The sequence below is a fragment of the Capricornis sumatraensis genome, chromosome 3 (genome assembly GCF_032405125.1).
Source record: "Capricornis sumatraensis isolate serow.1 chromosome 3, serow.2, whole genome shotgun sequence".
In the NCBI taxonomy this organism is placed as follows: domain Eukaryota; kingdom Metazoa; phylum Chordata; class Mammalia; order Artiodactyla; family Bovidae; genus Capricornis; species Capricornis sumatraensis.
The window spans coordinates 24,806,929-24,824,955 of record NC_091071.1 but is presented as its reverse complement, the minus strand read 5'-3'; the positions used below and the strand labels follow the sequence as shown (position 1 = coordinate 24,824,955).

Below are 18,027 nucleotides of genomic sequence, written 5' to 3'. Positions count from 1 at the left end.
AGGAGATCCAACCAGTCCATTTTGAAGGAGATCAGCCCTGGGATTTCTTTGGAAGGAATGATGCTAAAGCTGAAACTCCAGTACTTTGGCCACCTCATGAGAAGAGTTGACTCATTGGAAAAGACTCTGATGCTGGGAGGGATTGGGGGCAGGAGGAGAAGGGGACGACAGAGGATGAGATGGCTGGATGGCATCACTGACTCGATGGACGTGAGTCTGAGTGAACTCCAGGAGTTGGAGATGGACAGGGAGGCCTGGCGTGCTGCGATTCTTGGGGTTGCAAAGAGTCGGACACGACAGAGCGACTGAACTGACTGAACTGAATGTGCCTAATACCTGGCACATAGCAAGTGATCAGTAAATAACTTGATATCGTCATGATTATTCTTGGGCCCTGGGGGAAGTACATGGAGAATAACAGCAATGGGTATTGAACTGGCTCTGACGTCAGGCTATCCACTTCCCATCTCGTATTGATCTCTGCTCTTACTGACTCTTATCTCTTAGTGTTTGCTACCTACTTGCAACACAGACAACAGGTTAGTATCCAGGCTTTAAGGAATTCCTATAAATCAATAAGAAAAAAGAGAACAACACACTAGAATTATGAAATAGAAAGATAAACAAGGATAAGATCAGGAAGTTCACAAAAAAGGAGACCCAGAGAGCCAATAGCAAATCAAAAGATGCTCAGTCTCACTAATGTTGAAGGAAATTAAAGTGAAACCACAGCGAGATCATGTCTCAGTGTTGTTTAGTCTCATCTGACTCGTTGTGACCCCATGAACTGTAGCCTGCTCAGCTCCTCTGTCTATGGGATTTCCCAGGCAAGAATACTGGAGTGGGTCGCCATCTCCTACTCCAGGAGATCTTCCTGACGCTAGGGTCTAGTAGACCCGAGTCTCCTGCATTGGCAGGTGGATTCTTTTTGCCACTGAGTTACCAGGGAAGCTCATCATGCCTCATAGATTAGCAAAAATATAAATGTTTAGCAATATAAGCAATGGATGAACCTGGAGCAGAGAGAACTTTCATGTACCAATGCATAACTGGTATGCCCCGCTTCTGGAGAGAAAGCCAGCAGAACCTAATAAAACAGAAAATAAATGTACTCTTTGGCCTAGACACTTCTCTTCTAAGGTTGTATGCTGTTACAAAAACTCTCGTTAGTTGTATACAAAGAGTTCTGAGGAAGGATATTAAATGCAGCATTGTTTGAAATATGAAGAAATGAAATTGACCTCAAGATGCTTCAACAGGATAACATATAAGTAAAGAAAACTGAGAGCTGAAGAATTGATGCTTTTGAACTGTGGTGTTGGAGAAGACTCTTGAAGTCTTGAAGACTCAAGAAGTCCCTTGGACTGCAAGGAGATCCAGTCAATCCTAAAGGAAGTCAGTCCTGAATATTCATTGGAGGGACTGATGCTGAAGCTGAAACTCCAATACTTTGGCCACCTGATGCGAAAAACTGAGTCATTAGAAAAGACCCCGATGCTGGGAAAGCGTCAGGGCAGGAGGAGAGGGGATGAAAGAGGATGAGATGGTTGGATGGCATCACTGATTCAATGGACATGAGTTTGAGCAAGCTCCAGGAGGTGGTGATGGACAGGAAAGCCTGGCATGTTGCAGTCCATGGGGTCACAAAGAGTCAGGCACAACTGAGCAACTGAACTGAACTGAACTGATATAAATAAAACTTTTTGGAACAGCTTTATTGAAGTACAATTTACATACCATAAAATCCACTGTTTCCATAGGTGTCCATCATAGATGAATGGATAAACAAAATATTCATCCTTACAATGTAATATAATTCAGTCTTAAATGAAAAGGAAATTCTGTCACATGTTACTACATGAATGAAACCTGAGGATATTATACTGAGTGAAATAGTGCAGTGTAATGCTCAGTCAAATCCAACCCTTTTCAACCCCAAGGACTGTAGCCCCCCCGGCTCCTCTGTCCCTGGAATTTTCCAGGCAAGAATACTGGAACGGGTTGCCATTTCCTACTCCAGAGGATCGTCCTGACCCAGGAATCAAACTCACGTCCCTTGCATCTCCTGCATTGGCTGGTGGATTCTTTACCACTGCACCATCTGCAAAGTCCTGAGTGAAGTAAGCCAGTCACAGGAAAAGACAAACATAGTGTGATTCTGCTTATATGAGACACCTAGAGTTGCAAAATGAAAGGAATTCTGGAGATTGGTTACACAATGATGTGAATGTACTCAACACTAATGAATTATACACTAAAAAATGGTTCAGATGATAAATTTTATGTTGTGTGTTTTACCATACCTTTAAAAAAGTCCACTCATTTTAAGTGGAGCAAATTTACAGAACTGTGCAAACCATCACCACCACCTAATTTTAGAACATTCTCATTGTCACAAAAAGACCTCTAAGTGATCATTTGCCATCACTTCTCATTCCTACTCCTGCCCTCAGGCAACCACTACTCTGTTCTTTATTGCTATACATTTACCTTTTCAGAGGTTTCACATAAATAGAATCACAGATGATAAAGTCTTTTGCATCTGGTCTATTTCACTTAGTAGTGTTTTTTTTAAATTAATTAATTTATTTTAATTGGAGGCTAATTACTTTACAATATTGTAGTGGTTTTTGTCATACATTGACATGAATCAGCCATGGGTGTATATATGTCCCCCACCCTGAACCCCCTTCCCACCTCCCTCCCCATACCATCCCTCAGGGTCATCTCAGTGCACCAGCTCTGAGCACCCTGTATCATTCATCGAACCTGGACTGGCAATCTATTTCACATATAATATTATACATGTTTCAATGCTATTCAGTAGTGTTTTTTGAGGTCCATTTTTGTTGTAACAGATAGTAGCATGTCATTTATTTTTTTGTTGTTGTTGAATAACTTTTTATTGCATGGATTTTGTTTTGGTGTTTTTACTTTTTTGGCTATTACAAATAAAGCTGCTATGAACGTGTGCATACAAATCTTTGTGTGGACATATGTTTTCATTTCTCTTTGATAGGTACCTAGGAATGGAGGAAACTGAGTTTTAAACCTGATCTTATTACATTTGATTGAATGTCATGACATTTAATAGGCTCAGACAGCAGATCTCAATTTCACATTTTGGAATTTAGAACCTAAATAGGAAATTTGGCTCCAAGTTAAGGGCTGTTTCATAATGACTTATTGTTACCAAACAATGTCCTTTTATGTGATTAATCAATAGTGATTGATGGCAGTTACTGATAGTGTACATGAGTGTGCTCATGTGTGTGCATGTGTGTGCTCAGTCATGTCTGACTCTTTGTGACCCCATGGACTATAGCCCAACAGTCTACTCTGTCCATGGGATTTCCCAAACAAGAATACTGGAGTGAGTTGACATTTCTTTCTCCAGGGGATCTTCTAATCCAGGGACCAAACCCGAGTCTGTCTCCATCATTGGCAGGTGTATTCTTCACTACTGAGCCACCTAGGAAACCCCCAGTCACTGATAGAATATTTCTTAAATGCCAGACATTACTTTACATTGAGATGTCACTTAATCATCACAGTAACACTTTGAGCAGATGCTTTTATTGTTCCATTTTGTTGCTGAGGAAACTTGAGACTGAGAAGCTCATATGACTCCTAAAAGGAAGAGCCCGAATTTGAACAAGGAGCTGGGCTTCGGAGCTTGGCACCCAGTTCTACTATGTCAATAAGGCTGCTGGTTCTGAAAAGACTTCCCTTTGCGACTCTTGGAATTACTGTCAGATCCAGTTTGTAAACCATGCAAGAAAATCTTATAGCTTTATAGTCATGCTTCTTTTCTTTCTTCTTTTTAACAAAAGTGGCATTGATCTCTTCATTCTCCAAGCTTGGCTAGGAGTTGCTTTTGTTTCTAAAGATCAAAGTTATCCTCAAAAGACAAGACTTTAAGAAGAAAGTCAACAGACTCTGACCTGAGGGTGACCCCATGGTTGTCCTACAAAATAAAGGCTGTGGCTTTGTGACAGAATTTTCCTTCTTTGCTCTAAAACTTTGTCCTCTTGCCTGAAAGCATGGTTCTGTGCCAGGTGGCTGTGGTAGCAGTCTTGACTGGCTGCTTGATAGGGAGAACATTATCATTTGACCATAAATTGTATATCATTTTTTGTACTTGGGCATCAGTTAACTTTTTGCTACATAACAAACTACCTCAAAAGCTAGTGTCTTGAAACAACAATTTAAATAAATTGTTCTGCAAGTCAGCGATTTGGACTGAGCTCAGCTGGGAGGTTCTTCTGGCTTTGGCTGGGTTTGTTCATTTTCTGTGTTCAGCTGCCAGGTAGGCTGGGTGTTGGCTGGTCTAGAATGGCCTCAGCTGGGATGGATCATCTCTGTCCCACTTGGTTTCTCATCCTGCATCAGATTAACCCTGGATTGCTCAACATGGCAGTTGGGCAGAGTTGCAAGGATTTGAGTCGCAGTCCTCAAGATCTTGAATCTGAGGCCTGGATTTGGCACAGTGTCACTTTTGCTGTGTTGCATTGGCCAAAACAAGGCGTGAAAAGCAGCCCAGATTCAGGAGTGAGGAAATTGAGTCCGTCTCTTGGTGGGAAGACACATATACAGGGAGAGATGGGAATGGTGGCCTTTTTTGCAATTTACTTTTTACAGTATATTAGAAATAAAATGGGTTTGGCAGTAGATGGGCATATTTGACTTCTGACTCTAGCCTAGTGTCTTAAACTTTCTCCTTTCCTCATCTGTAAATCACAGGCAGGATGACTGAGGGGATACATGAGGTAATAGGTGAAGAAGTTAGCTCTAGAGTCCAGCTGGGTTCAAATTTTTATACTTCCCTTTACTCTTTTTTAAAATATATTTTTAGAATGCAATACTTTGTTTATTCTTTATTTATTATTGTTGGTTGCAGTAGCCTTCATTGCTGTGTGAGTTTTCTCGAGTTGAAGTGAGCAGAGGATACTCTTCATTTTGGTGCTCAAGCTTCTCATTGCAGTGGTTTCTCTTGTTGTGGACACAGCCTCTAGGCACGTGGGCTTTGGTAGTTGCAGCATCTGGGCTTAGTAACTGTGGGGCATGGGCTTAGTTCTTCCTTGGCATGTGGTATCTTCCCAGACTGGGGATTGAACCTATGTCCCCTACATTGGGAGGCAGATTCTTATCCACTGCACCACCAGGGAAGTCCCCATTCCATTTACTCTTAAATGATTTTGACGACAGTATTTAGCCTTTCTGTGCTTCCATTTCCTAATCTGTAAAGTTGGAATAATAAAAAAACAAACTTAATAATATGTACTTGTTGGAGGATAAATGAGTTAAGTAAAATTTAAAAGGGTGTCTGGCACTTAGAAGGCATTCATTATGCGTTAACTGTTGTTGACACTATTAACATTATCTTGGAAAATAGCAAGTCTACAAAAGGAATGCCATTCTTCATGGCCCCTTCAGGATCACCAACTGTTGCTTTTGAATGAATGGAGTAGTACCCTTGTTACTCCTTTTGGATATTACACATGGCAAAGGATGGACTTCCCTCATCCTTAAAATACTAGTACCTTAAAGAAATTTCAAATCCTGAAAAATGATGCTGTGAAAGTGTTGCACTCAATATGCCAGCAAATTTGGAAAACTCAGCAGTGGCCACAGGACTGGAAAAGGTCAGTTTTCATTCCAATCCCAAAGAAAGGCAATGCCAAAGAATGCTCAAACTACCGCACAATTGCATTCATCTCACATGCTAGTATAGTAATGCTCAAAATTCTCCAAGCCAGGCTTCAGCAGTATGTGAACTGTGAACTTCCAGATGTTCAAGCTGGTTTTAGAAAAGGCAGAGGAACCAGAGGTCAAATTGCCAACATTTACTGGATCATGGTAAAAGCAAGAGAGTTCCAGAAAAACATCTATTTCTGCTTTATTGACTATGCCAAAGCCTTTGACTGTGTGGATCACAATCAACTGTGGAAAATTCTTCTAAAAATGGGAATACCAGACCACCTGACCTGCCTCTTGAGAAACCTATATGCAGGTCAGGAAGCAACAGTTAGAACTGGACATGGAACAACAGACTGGTTCCAAATAGGAAAAGGAGTCCATTTAGGCAGTATATTGTCACCCTGCTTATTTAACTTCTATGCAGAATACATAATGAGAAACGCTGGGCTGGAAGAAGCACAACCTGGAATCAAGACTGCTGGGAGAAATATCAATAACCTCAGATATGCAGATGACACCACCCTTATGGCAGAAAGTGAAGAGGAGCTTAAAAGCCCCTTGATGAAAGTGAAAGAGGAGAGTGAAAATGTTGGCTTAAAGCTCAACATTCAGAAAACGAAGATCATGGCATCTGGTCCCATCACTTCATGGGGAATAGATGGGGAAATAGTGGAAACAGTGGGCTCCAAAATCACTGCAGATGGAGACTGCAGCCATGAAATTAAAAGACGCTTACTCCTTGGAAGGAAATTTATAACCCACCTAGACAGCATATTGAAAAGCAGAGATATTACTTTGCCGACTAAGGTCCGTCTAGTCAAGGCTATGGTTTTTCCAGTGCATGTATGGATGTGAGAGGTGGACTGTGAAGAAAGCTGAGCACCAAAGAATTGATACTTTTGAACTGTGGTGTTGGAGAATACTCTTGAGAGTCCCTTGGACTGCAAAGAGATCCAACCAGTCCATCCTAAAGGAGACCAGTCCTGGGTGTTCATTGGAAGGACTGATGCTGAAGCTGAAACTCCAGTACTTTGGCCACCTCATGAGAAGAGTTGATTCATTGGAAAAGACTCTGATGCTGGGAGGGATTGGGGGCAGGAGGAGAAGGGGACGACCAAGGATGAGATGGCTGGATGGCATCACCAACTCGATGGACATGAGTTTGAGTGAACTCCGGGAGTTGGTGGTGAACAGGGAGGCCTGGCATGCTGCGATTCATGGGGTCATAAAGAGTCGGACACAACTGAGTGACTGAACTGAAATGAAAGAAATGATATTTATATGTAAAAATCTAGACATAACTCTTAGAAATTATGGTGGGCTCAGAACCTGACAATGCAATATAAAGTTAAGACTTCCAAGAATTAAAGAGATGCTAGAATCACAGTTAGTGAGAAAGAAAGAAAGAAAGAGAGAGAGAAAGGAGGAATGGAAGGAAGGAAAGAAGGGAAGGGAAAGGAAGGAAGGAAGACAACCAGCAAGTATCCCAGACTTCTCTTGAGAACTTATGTCTTAAAGAACTGAAGCCATTTTTTAAAACAAGGGAAAATAGATTCAGTTGCTTGGTTTTTCACAAGAACATATCTTAAAATAAGTCATTGACTCTCTTGATTTTATAGAGAGCTGCATATTTGCTGCCACTTTTTAGGAACAGAAAACCCAAGTCATAAACTAGTCTTAGACTTAAAAGATGTTTAAACTGTTAGTCCCTTAGACTAAAGGGTTACTCAGGAAATAGAAGAGGTGAAACAGAGCTTTTTTTTTTTTTTTAGTTGTAATAATAAGTACTTAATAATATGTACTTGTTGCGAGGATAAATGTGTTAGTCAGCCTAATTAACTAATCGCACAGCATGTGAGATCTTAATTCCCAGACCAGGGATCGAAGCCATGCTCCCTGCAGTGGAAACAGAGTCTTAACCACTGGACCACCAGGCAAGTCCCAAAGCAGAGCTTTCCTAAAGTCAAACATCTGTGTCAGAAACCAAGTACGATGGATTTTTCCATGAATCCATGTGAAAGAGTATTTACCTGTAACTGATAATGTTCTGAAGCACAGGGCTGAAAACTACAGCCCCTGGGGTCCACCTTCAGTTTTTGTAAGTAAAGTTTGATTGGAACACAGCCTCACCTATTGCTTTCCATACACTATGGCCAAATTTGTATTATGGTGGCAAAGCTGGAGTGTGACACAGGCTAAAATATTTACCATCTGACTCTTTCAGAAAAAATTTGCTGACCTCTGTTCTGAAATCCTGGAACTAATCAGATTTCTTTCTTTCTTTCTATGTGATAGCTTCTGTTGTTACATGCAAGGCAGTCTACAGGAAGCTTAGCATAGAGTTTAGGGCCATGCTCGCCTTAATTTAGGACCCAGCTCTACCTCCTCCCAGATATGTGGCCTTGGACCTTGCTAGCATTGCAGCCTTGTAACCTCAACCTTCCTAAGCCTCAGTTTCTCCCCTTGTAAAGTGGAAATAATGATAACTGTAATTGCTTCATGTAGGGAATTTATGAGAGTTATAAAGATAATGCATTTAAGCATTTTTCCCAGTAACTGGTACGGCTATAGTGAAACGTAGCAATAAAATAAGAACAAAATTAAACTGGGGAAAAGTTCCTTAGACTGTAATGGAAGACTGAGGGCAATGTGTAAAGAAGAGGTGGGCCAAATCAGGCTACGTGGGGCTTGCATGGTGGAAGATCAGGCTGATAAAGGTGGATGCTCTGGCAGGACAGGGGTGCTGAATTGCCCTCTGGGCCCCTAGAGAGATTCCTCATTCTGTGAGCCTCAGTTTTCTTATCTGTTAAATGAGAGGGTGATGATCATAGTGCCCGCCTCCCCATGGCTGTTGGAGGATTGCATGAGATGATATAAGTACTGCACTTAGCTCATAAAGGGTTAGTTGTTGTTGCTAAGAATTGTGCTCGAAGGAGGGATTCACAAGAGAGGCAGATGTCAGCAAGTGAAAAGCCAGAGAGAGGAGAGTTGGGTCCAGGTGGATGGTGAAAGAAAGAATAAATCCACTTTCAGGCAGGAATAGTGAGACCAGGACAGACATACCATCAGAGCCTCTGCCGGAAGCTTCCTTTTGCACAGGCCCTGACACACCTTCTCCATCTTCTCTGAGCAGAGGGCATATCTTGAAGAGACTATTCCAGACCCTTTGGTCTCTTGGAGATATGACTGTGAAGCTAGGTTTGCAAATAATTTTGGTACTAAGATAGGAGTTTTCATGGGAGCAGAGTTTTCATGGGAGCAGTGTATTCATGAAGACCTGCCTGTTCCTCATGGAGTCTCTGTTGACCTTGAACTTCCTGATCCTCCATTTATAGTAATAACTGCCTTCTCTGGTTCCCCTGGGCTGCCACAGTCTCTGTGAGTAGGAAGGAGAAAGGTTTTAAGGCAGGAGATCAACTGGGCAATTGTTAAGATAGACCAGCAGTCTCTTTAGACAGATGGTTGATTAATAGGCTATAATACCATTCCTGTTCTCTCCTGAAGTGTGTTGTATTCCGCTGGAGCAAACTAAGTTTGAGACATGTAAATATCATTATAAAGATTAGACATGACAGTTGACAATGTTCTTAACTGATCCCCTGACATTCAGCCATGCCTTTGGATTAGTATAATCGGAACATGAGAGGTCAGACCTTAATTAGAGCTTAATTGGACTGCTATATTAAACACAACTGGCTTAGTGGCTGTGTTGTAAACTACACTTGGAAATTCTTTCCAATGCTTCTCTAAATATATTTTGGGTACTCATGTAAAGTTAATGATTTTTTTCAGTTCAGTTCAGTCGCTCAGTCATGTCTGACTGTTTACAGCCCCATGGACTGCAGCACACCAGGCATCCCTGTCCTTCACCAACTCCCAGAGCTTGTTCAAACTCATGTCCATCGAGTCGGTGATGCCATCCAACCATCTCATCCTCTGTCCCCTTCTCCTGCCTTTGATCTTTCCCAGCATCAGGGTCTTTTCAAATGAGTCAGTTCTTTGCATCAGGTGGCCAAAGTATTGGAGTTTCAGCTTCAGCATCAGTCCTTCCAATGAACATTCAGGACTGATCTCCTCCAGAATTGACTGGTTTGATCTCCTTGCAGTCCAAGGGACTCTCAAGAGTCTTCTCCAACACCATAGTTCAAAAGCATCAATTCTCTGGCACCCAGCTCTCTTTATGGTCCATCTCTCACATCCATACATAACTACTGGAAAAACCATAGTGGAAAAACATAATGGTTTTTACTGTAAGCAGTTTTTGATATGAGGTTTTCTGTTAGCAGTAGAAAGTAGCATGAACTGAGGGGTTTCTTTCAGCTGGATGTGCGAAGAATGCAAATCTAATATTCCCATATTTGCTGAGGCTGAGCAAGAACAACAAAAACTCCTTGAGGCAGCTCATGCAAGTGAAACAAAGCCCCCATCCAAACTGACTTAGGTGGAAAAGGGTTTCTTTTGTTGTTCATTTATATAGACAAGAGGCCCGTGGGGAGACCGTCCTTTACAACTTGATCTGGGGGCCCAGTGCATGACTTAGTTCCCCCTCCATCTCTTGATTCTGTTTCCTCTGGCTTCTCTCCACTCTCAAACCTTCCCTCTCCTTGTGACACCAGGCCATGTTTCATAAAGATTGAAGGTAGCAGAAGAAGAGACAATCTCTCCCAGAGTTTCATCAAAATGGCTCAGGTCAATGACCTAGTTTGGAATCGGCCCTTGGAACTAGGGGGATTCAGTGGGATATTAGGCAAATGGAAGGAGACTTATCCAAGGCACACAGCTTTAGAGTTGAGAAGGGTGGACCCCAGTAGGAACTCGGGGCACTGTTAGACAAAGAAGGCAGAAGGGATAGTGGGCAGCTATCTTAGCTATGGTTCATTATGTTGTAACTAGCGGGAAAGTGGCTTAAATAATAAAGGGGGTTTATTGAAGGCAATGGTAACCCACTCCAGTACTCTTGCCTGGAAAATCCCATGGATGGAGGAGCCTGGTAGGCTGCAATCCATGGGGTCGCTAAGAGTCGACTGAGCGACTTCACTTTCACACTTTTCACTTTCATGCATTGGAGAAGGAAATGGCAACCCACTCCAGTGTTCTTGCCTGGAGAATCCCAGGGACGGGGGAGCCTGGTGGGCTGTCATCTACAGGGTCGCACAGAGTCAGACACGACTAAAGTGACTTAGCAGCATTGGCTCAGGAAATTAGAAGTTAGAAGTTTCTGAGAGGAAGGAAGGCTTCGGGATTGGATTGATTGAGGTGCTCAATGATGTAATCGAAAACTTGGTTCTCTTCTTGGTTCTCTGCTCTGTCTCTCTGCTTGATCTCTTAGAGAGTCAGTTTTATCCATAAGTTGGCTTCTCTGAAAATAGTAGCACGGCAATGGCCACTGGCCTAGGTTTTGCCTCAGCCAGAAGGAGAGAATGCTCAAATTCTTTCAGAAAAGCAAGCAAAATGGTTTCCCAGGAGCCCCAACACACCTCTTAGGAATTGATTACTTGCCCGTCCTGAGTCAGTGAATCCCTTTGGACAGGATAAATGTGGACCTCATTGGTTTAGGTGTTGGTGGCAGGTGAGGTGGGATTACCTGTGCCACTTTATCAGGGTTTGCACCTGGAGCTGGAGAGGGGTTCATCCTGTATACTCACTGCAGTCACTGCTCACCTTGGGCAGGGAGGGCGGGTTGCTGGACGTGTGCAGAGTGCGGCTGTGGCCTACTCATTTCTTCATCTCTAGGATTTAGCATGGGGCCTAGAACATAGTAAGTGTTAGTGTTAGTAGCTCAGTCGTGTCTGACTCTTTGTGACCCTTGGATTGTAGCCCACCAGGCTCCTATGTCCATGGAATTCTTCAGGCAAGAATACTGGAGTGGGTTGCCATTCCCTTCTCCAGGCAATCTTCCTGACCCAGGGATTGAACCCAGGTCTCCCACATTGCAGGCAGATTTTTTTACCATCTGAGCCACCAGGAAAGCACATAGTAGGACTTCATTAAATGTTTACTGAGCAGGGCCAAACTGGTACAGCATACCTTGCTTAATTCGGAAAGAAATCAGGAGTTTTATACATGAATAAAATGATGGCTGAAAATAAATCTTATCTCAGCTTTAAATACAGATTACATGCAGAGTCTGGATAGAGGTGATAAGACTTTCCGCCTCTTTCCCCATCCTATCCTACGCAACGTAAAATTTTCCCTTTTGGCTTTTGGTTACTCATCAAATTCCATTACGGTGAAGAGAATTGTAAACAATTGTTGGTATCAGGAAACTATTTCTAACTCCTGATAAGTCCTCTGATGATCTCATGACATTAAAATTTGTTACTATGAATAATTCAGTAAAACAAAACCTTTTTTTTCTTTTTATATTCCTTGCTTATGTAATAGTCATTTATTCTAGTGTGTGTGTGTGTGTGTGTGTGTGTGTGTGTGTGTTTAAATAAAATACCTGAATATCTTTTTAAAAAGTGTAAGGACTCTGGTCACTGAAGGAAGAAACTCCATTTCCTGGCCTTGACCAAAAAGGGAAATTAGACATACCATCAGCTTTTGTTTGAAAACAAATTTCTAAGCAGTAGAAAAAAATAGATTCTTGCAGGAAAGGTGTGGTAGAATTACTTTAGTGTTACTAAATTTTAAAATCTAAAACACTTTTAGAAATGACCACATGGCCTGTGCTGGAAGTCTTAGTCAATATTTTGTGTTACAAGTATATAATTTTAGCTTCTTTTGAGAAGTATTATTTTTTGCTAATGAAATTCTAATGCAATGGGAGAAATAACGAACCCCTGTTCGAAGTTTGCCATGATAAGCATTTTGTCAGCTGATTATAGTTCACGTGTGTACATTTCTAGGATTATAGTCACTGTTCAGTTTTGTCATGTTTGGAGAGGGTCTCAGATATCTGGAAGTTTCTTGTGGAGACTATCTATGTGAGACATTCTAAGTGGGTACCATGCCCACAGCCTTAACTGCAGCCCCTTGCCCCTACTTTGTGCACACCCCCATCACTCTGGCCGCAAATGAATGAGCCAGGAACAAGTGTCAGGCCATCTGGGCAGCCACTCAGGGATGGCAAGTGGCATTGAAATGGCCTGGCATTGCTCTGCCCAACAGGGGTGGTCCATCCTGGGTAGTGTCTAACCAGTCCAATCAGATTCTCCAGTCTGGGGAGTGAGGATGTCAGACAAAGAGAGAAAGGGCAGCTCACAGTGTGGGTCGAAGGGGAGAGATACCAGAGAAGAGGAGAAAGCTTGAAAATCCGTTAGTCAGGAGACCCTGAAGCAGAGAAAGACCCAGATAGGAGAGAGCAGCAGAAAAAGCAGCAGCAAGTTGAAAAAGAAGCCACAGTCAAGAAGGAACTCTTAAGAGTCACTTGGACAGTAAGGAGTTCAAACCTGTCAATCCTAAAGGAAATCAACCCTGAATATTCACTGGAAGGACTGATGCTGAAACTGAAGCTCCAGTACTTTGACCACCTGATGCGAAGAGTCGACTCATTTGAAAAGACCCTGATGCTGGGAAAGATCGAAGGGAGGAGGAGAAGGGGTCGACAGAGAATGAGATGGTTGGATGGCATCATCAACTCAAAGGACATGAGTTTGAGCAAACTCCAGGAGATAAAGAAGGACAGGGAAGCCTGGTGTGCTGTAGTCCACGGGGTCGCAAAGAGTCAGACACGACCGAGTGACTGAACAGCAACTCCCTTAGGGGATCTTGACATCACTGCTTTGGTCAGCGGAATGAATGCATATGTCACTTCAAACGTGCTTTACGGGTCAAAACATAGTTCATCATATTTGTTTCATTTGCCATGACAACCAGCAACATCTTAGAGCAAAGACCGCATGGAGCAGAGAGCCACAGCTGGTGGAAATGTGCGTTGTTCATGTAACACAAGTGAGAAACCATCAATGTTACAAGCTTCTCAGATTTGAGGGGTGTCTGTTACAGCCTAATTTTTTTTTTTTTTTAAAGCCTAGGATTTCCCTGGTGGCACAGTAGATAAGAATCCACCTGCCAATGCAGAGCACTCAGGTTCTATCCCTGGTCTAGAAAGACTCGACATGCAGAGGAGCAACTAAGCTCATGAGCCACGACTCCTGAGCCCATGCTCTAGGGCCCACGAGCTGCAACAAGAGAACCTACCGCAGTGAGAAGCCCGTGCACCCCAACGGAGAGCAGCCCCCTCTCACGGCAGCGAGGGAAAGCCCTCCTAAAGCAACAAAAACCCAGCAAGCCAAAAACAAATAAATAATTAAAAAGTGAAAAAGAAATATCAGTATCAAAAATAAATAAAATAGGTTTTCTTTCTTTTTTTTTTTTTTAACAAAGCCCAGTAACCAAGGGTTACTGGGCATCTTTTTATCTCTTGCAAACCCAAAGAGCCTCAACACAATGCTATAGCCAGCTATGCCTCACTAAGCTCAGAGCCTATTCTTTTGACCTTGGTGGAGTGAAATTGCACTCATTACTGGAAGAGAGTCAGCGACTTTCTAATGTGACTTGTTCCTCGTCCCCGTCTTCAATCCTCTAGTCTGTCTCCTATGTGTGTATCCAGCATAAAAACTGGTACAAAATACAGTCTGATTTCTGCCTTTTGCTCTTTGGGATTTGAGTCTTTTATCATTTGTTCTCCTCCCGCATTGTCCCTCCCCTCAGTGTTACAATTTTTTTCCAGCATGTAGAAGCATGGGAAGAATTTCAGACTAAACCCCCAGGTGTTTACCACCTAGATTTCATGGTTACCACATTGCTTTGTTTGCTTCATCACTATCGGTACACCGGTCCATCACCTCATCCCATTTTCCATCCATCTTGTTTTCTTGGATGCAGAACAAAGCAGCTCACAGGTTCATGATGGCATGACTATGTCATCGCTTGACACTTAGTCCTTCTAATTCTGGACTTTTTTTTTAAAAAAATTGTTTTTTAACTTTGTATAAGGTTGCCTTAACTGACACCCTGCTTGCCCAAACTTGGACATTTTTTACCCTTTAACAATCATGAACTCAGTGTGTTTGTCTACATTACATTAACCTGGGTGCCCATACTTTCATAATCTCAGTCTTTAATTTTTCTCTGTATTACTTCCTCTCTTATCTCTTCACTCACCACAACTTTTCATTTGCTTTCCCTTCTCCCTTTCAGCTCCCCGAAGATAATTTTTAAACTAAACAACAGCTGAACAATGTCCCCTCTGTTCCATGTGTCTGAGTATGCACAGCACGTCCACACTGGCCCAGGACAGAAGGAAAACACAATTTCTTTCATTTTATTTCTTTGCATCAAAATGATTAAATCTGTCTGCATGACCTTCATACATCAGACCATTTGGCTATTTTAAAAGCCTTTTTAATGGAGTAAGTCAAGCTGCATTCCCTTCATAGAAAGAATCTTTACCACCAAAGGGTATGCTAAATGCCAAGGGAACAATGTATCTTTTGTAGGGAGAGAGGGAGAGACACTGCCATCCTACAATTGCTGGATTGTTTAAATTATTAGATGGCAATTCATGCTAAATACATATTTGCATTGTTGTACAAGTATTTTCTTATTTTGGTGAAGGATAGCTTTTCAAAGGGAATCCTACTCTTGCAGTGCAAACTTAGAAGACCCCATTACATGGTCGAGTGCATTTAATTTTATTACTGTGGCCAGCAGTGTTTCAATTTTTTAATAAAAGTCTATCAGCAGTGAGGTAAAAGACGACAGACAATCTCCAGCAACTCAGGCACCTCTATATTTTATTTACTAACAGCTGTAGTAAAGCTTTCAGGGAAAAATCTTAAGTAGCACTTTCCATTTTGGTGAGAATCAATTGCACAGCAATCTTTTAAACCTTATCTAAGCTTATAAAGCTAATTTGGCTATTTCAAAGTAAAGGGAGGGGGGAAGAAAAACAGAAGAAAAATGTTTCTCCTAATAAATAAAATATTAGAAGAAGACAGTGAAGACGAATTGTCCAGAATTTATTAGCAATGCCTACTTATAAATGTCAGAATTCTTGTACAGGAGTCTTTTTCTTGCTTTTTTTTGCTTGAGTTGCATGGGGAATGCATTCATTCACTTACTCACCAGTCACTGATCCCCTGCTCTGCGCTAGATACTCAGTTAAGCACTGGGAAGATAAAGAAGACACGTGTCCCGTCCTCAGAGAGTTTATAGTTTGGTAGAGGAGTTGGACATGTGGGCTAGCAGTTATGTTACAGTTACATCTGAGGTGCTATAACAGAGGGGCACGTAGAACCAGTGGTGGCCGGGAGAGGAGAGCTTACTCTAAATTGAATAGGGTAAGAATGCTCCGAAAGGCTTCCAGGAGGCATCTTGAAAGACAAATGGAGTTAGCCAATGGGAGAAGAAAGGAATTAGTTAAGAAATAAGTTAAAAGTCTTTCTGTTGGAAGCTATAAACAAAACAAACTGGCTGAGTAAGAAAGGGGGAATATATTGGCTTATGAAAGGCTTCAGGCATAGCTGGATCAAGGGTCTGGTACAATGTCATTAGGGATCTGCCATTGGTGGTCAATTCTTCCTTACTAATAAAACCCCAGATTTGTTCACTCTCATTAGACTTGTTGTGCCCTTCAGGAGTGGCAGGGCTTAACTAATTTTATTTGTACTGATCCAATTTTGAAACAAGGTCACGTTCTGAAGTGTTGGAGGTTAGGACTTCAATATATGAACATGGGGCAGAGGGTGGGGGAGGAGACAGTTCAGCTCATTACCCCCTGCCTTTCTCTTTTCCCCTCTTGGATTTCTTGCTGGTATCTCCAATGACTGGACCCAACAAAAGAGTAAGCAAGCCTGGTTGATACGAACCATAAAATCAGCCTCATCAGGCACAGAGTGAGGTGGAGAAGGGTACACCTGGGAAGGGAAGAGAGAGAATTTCCATCAGAGTCTGTCTTGCCTTCGCTCTTGGAAAGGATCTTTTCACAAGGTAACCAACGATTGGGGCTTAGCCCCTGCTTTTTAAAGGAGAAGCAGATGGGCCTTCTATCTCCCAGTTTCCATAATAATCTTCTAAAAGGGATTAAGTAATTCTCTTTGGGTTATAGGACATTTTAAATGGGACTAGGAGGCAAGGCAAGCAATGCTCTACCCCATATCTGTCCTGTGAGCCTTCAGCCTTGTTAGCTACCTATCACCTAGGAACTACTTTGAGCTGCATGTTATGAAAAATCAAGAACGGTGGCAATAATCCAAATGAAGTTGATTTTCCTTTACATATCAAGATATCCAGAGTAGGTCAGCTGCAAGCTGGTACATTGACTTAAGGAAGTCATCAGAGGCCCAGGTTCTTTCTAATCTCCTCTTTTTGGCCTGTTGGCTTGTAAGTGCTGCTTTGCTTCCAGCCCCACATCTGTGTTCCAGATGGAAAGAAGTGGAAGGAAACTTTAAGAGCAGTAGAGATTGGGAAAGTAGCATTGTCTCAGAAATCTATGGGCTATGTCAATTTCTATCTCAAAGAGCAGAACTATGTCTTATGGTTGTCCCTTGCCGCACGCTGCTGTTGTTCTGTTGTCTGACTGTGGCCCCATGAACTGCAGCACGCCAGACTTCCTTGTCCTTCGCTATCTCCCTGAGTTTGCTGAAACTCATGTCCATTGAGTCAGTGAAGCCATCCAGTCCTCTCATCCTCTGACGCCCCTTTCTCCTCTTGCCCTCAATCTTTTCCAGCATCAGGGTCTTTTCCAATGAGTCAGCTCTTCACATCAGGTGGCCAAAGTAGTGGAGCTTGATGGGAGGCTGGGAAATGTAGTTTTCCCCCTGGACTGATTGTTGTTAGGCTTCTGATAATAAGGATGAAGTGAGAGGGGCTTTTGGGGGGGCGGCAAGGCAGGGTCAATGCTCTGGCCAATGGACCCGGACCTGACGTACTGACTTCTGAAGATTTGAGTGGAATGGGGGAAAGCAATACATATATTTACTTCAAGACAATGTCTAGATTTAAGTAAATCCTTTTGAGGCAAGTCCAAAATACATGTAATAAGGCTCCTACTATGTGCCTTGTATTTTATTAGTTCCTGGTAATATAGTCAGAAAAGATGCTTATCCCAAGATGACTGGAGAAATGTCATCAGTGTTCTTTACTTTGCCTGAGTTATTGTTTCTTGATGTGCTTATAAGCCTCATCAAGGACTTAAGCATATTTCATCTAACACAAGCAATAAATTAACCCCTATTCCTTTGTCCTACTTAAATATGTGGGCAAAGAATATAACTTAATTCTCTCTTCTCTCTTTAGAGGAAAAGAACCAAATTCATTGCCTGTGATTTTCTGACTGAATGGTTATACAAGTAAGTTTTTCAGTCTTTGAATACTCAA

At 42.2% G+C, this 18,027-nt stretch overlaps 1 protein-coding gene across 1 annotated transcript in view; it reads left to right on the top strand.

Moving 5' to 3' along the window:
* IQCK (IQ motif containing K) overlaps positions 1–18,027 on the top strand; it is a 148,963-nt gene that overhangs the window by 36,128 nt on the left and 94,808 nt on the right. The window contains exon 5 of the mRNA XM_068969389.1: positions 17,947–17,999. Within this exon, the coding sequence (XP_068825490.1) occupies positions 17,947–17,999 (53 nt within the window). The remainder of the gene's footprint in view (positions 1–17,946; positions 18,000–18,027) is intronic.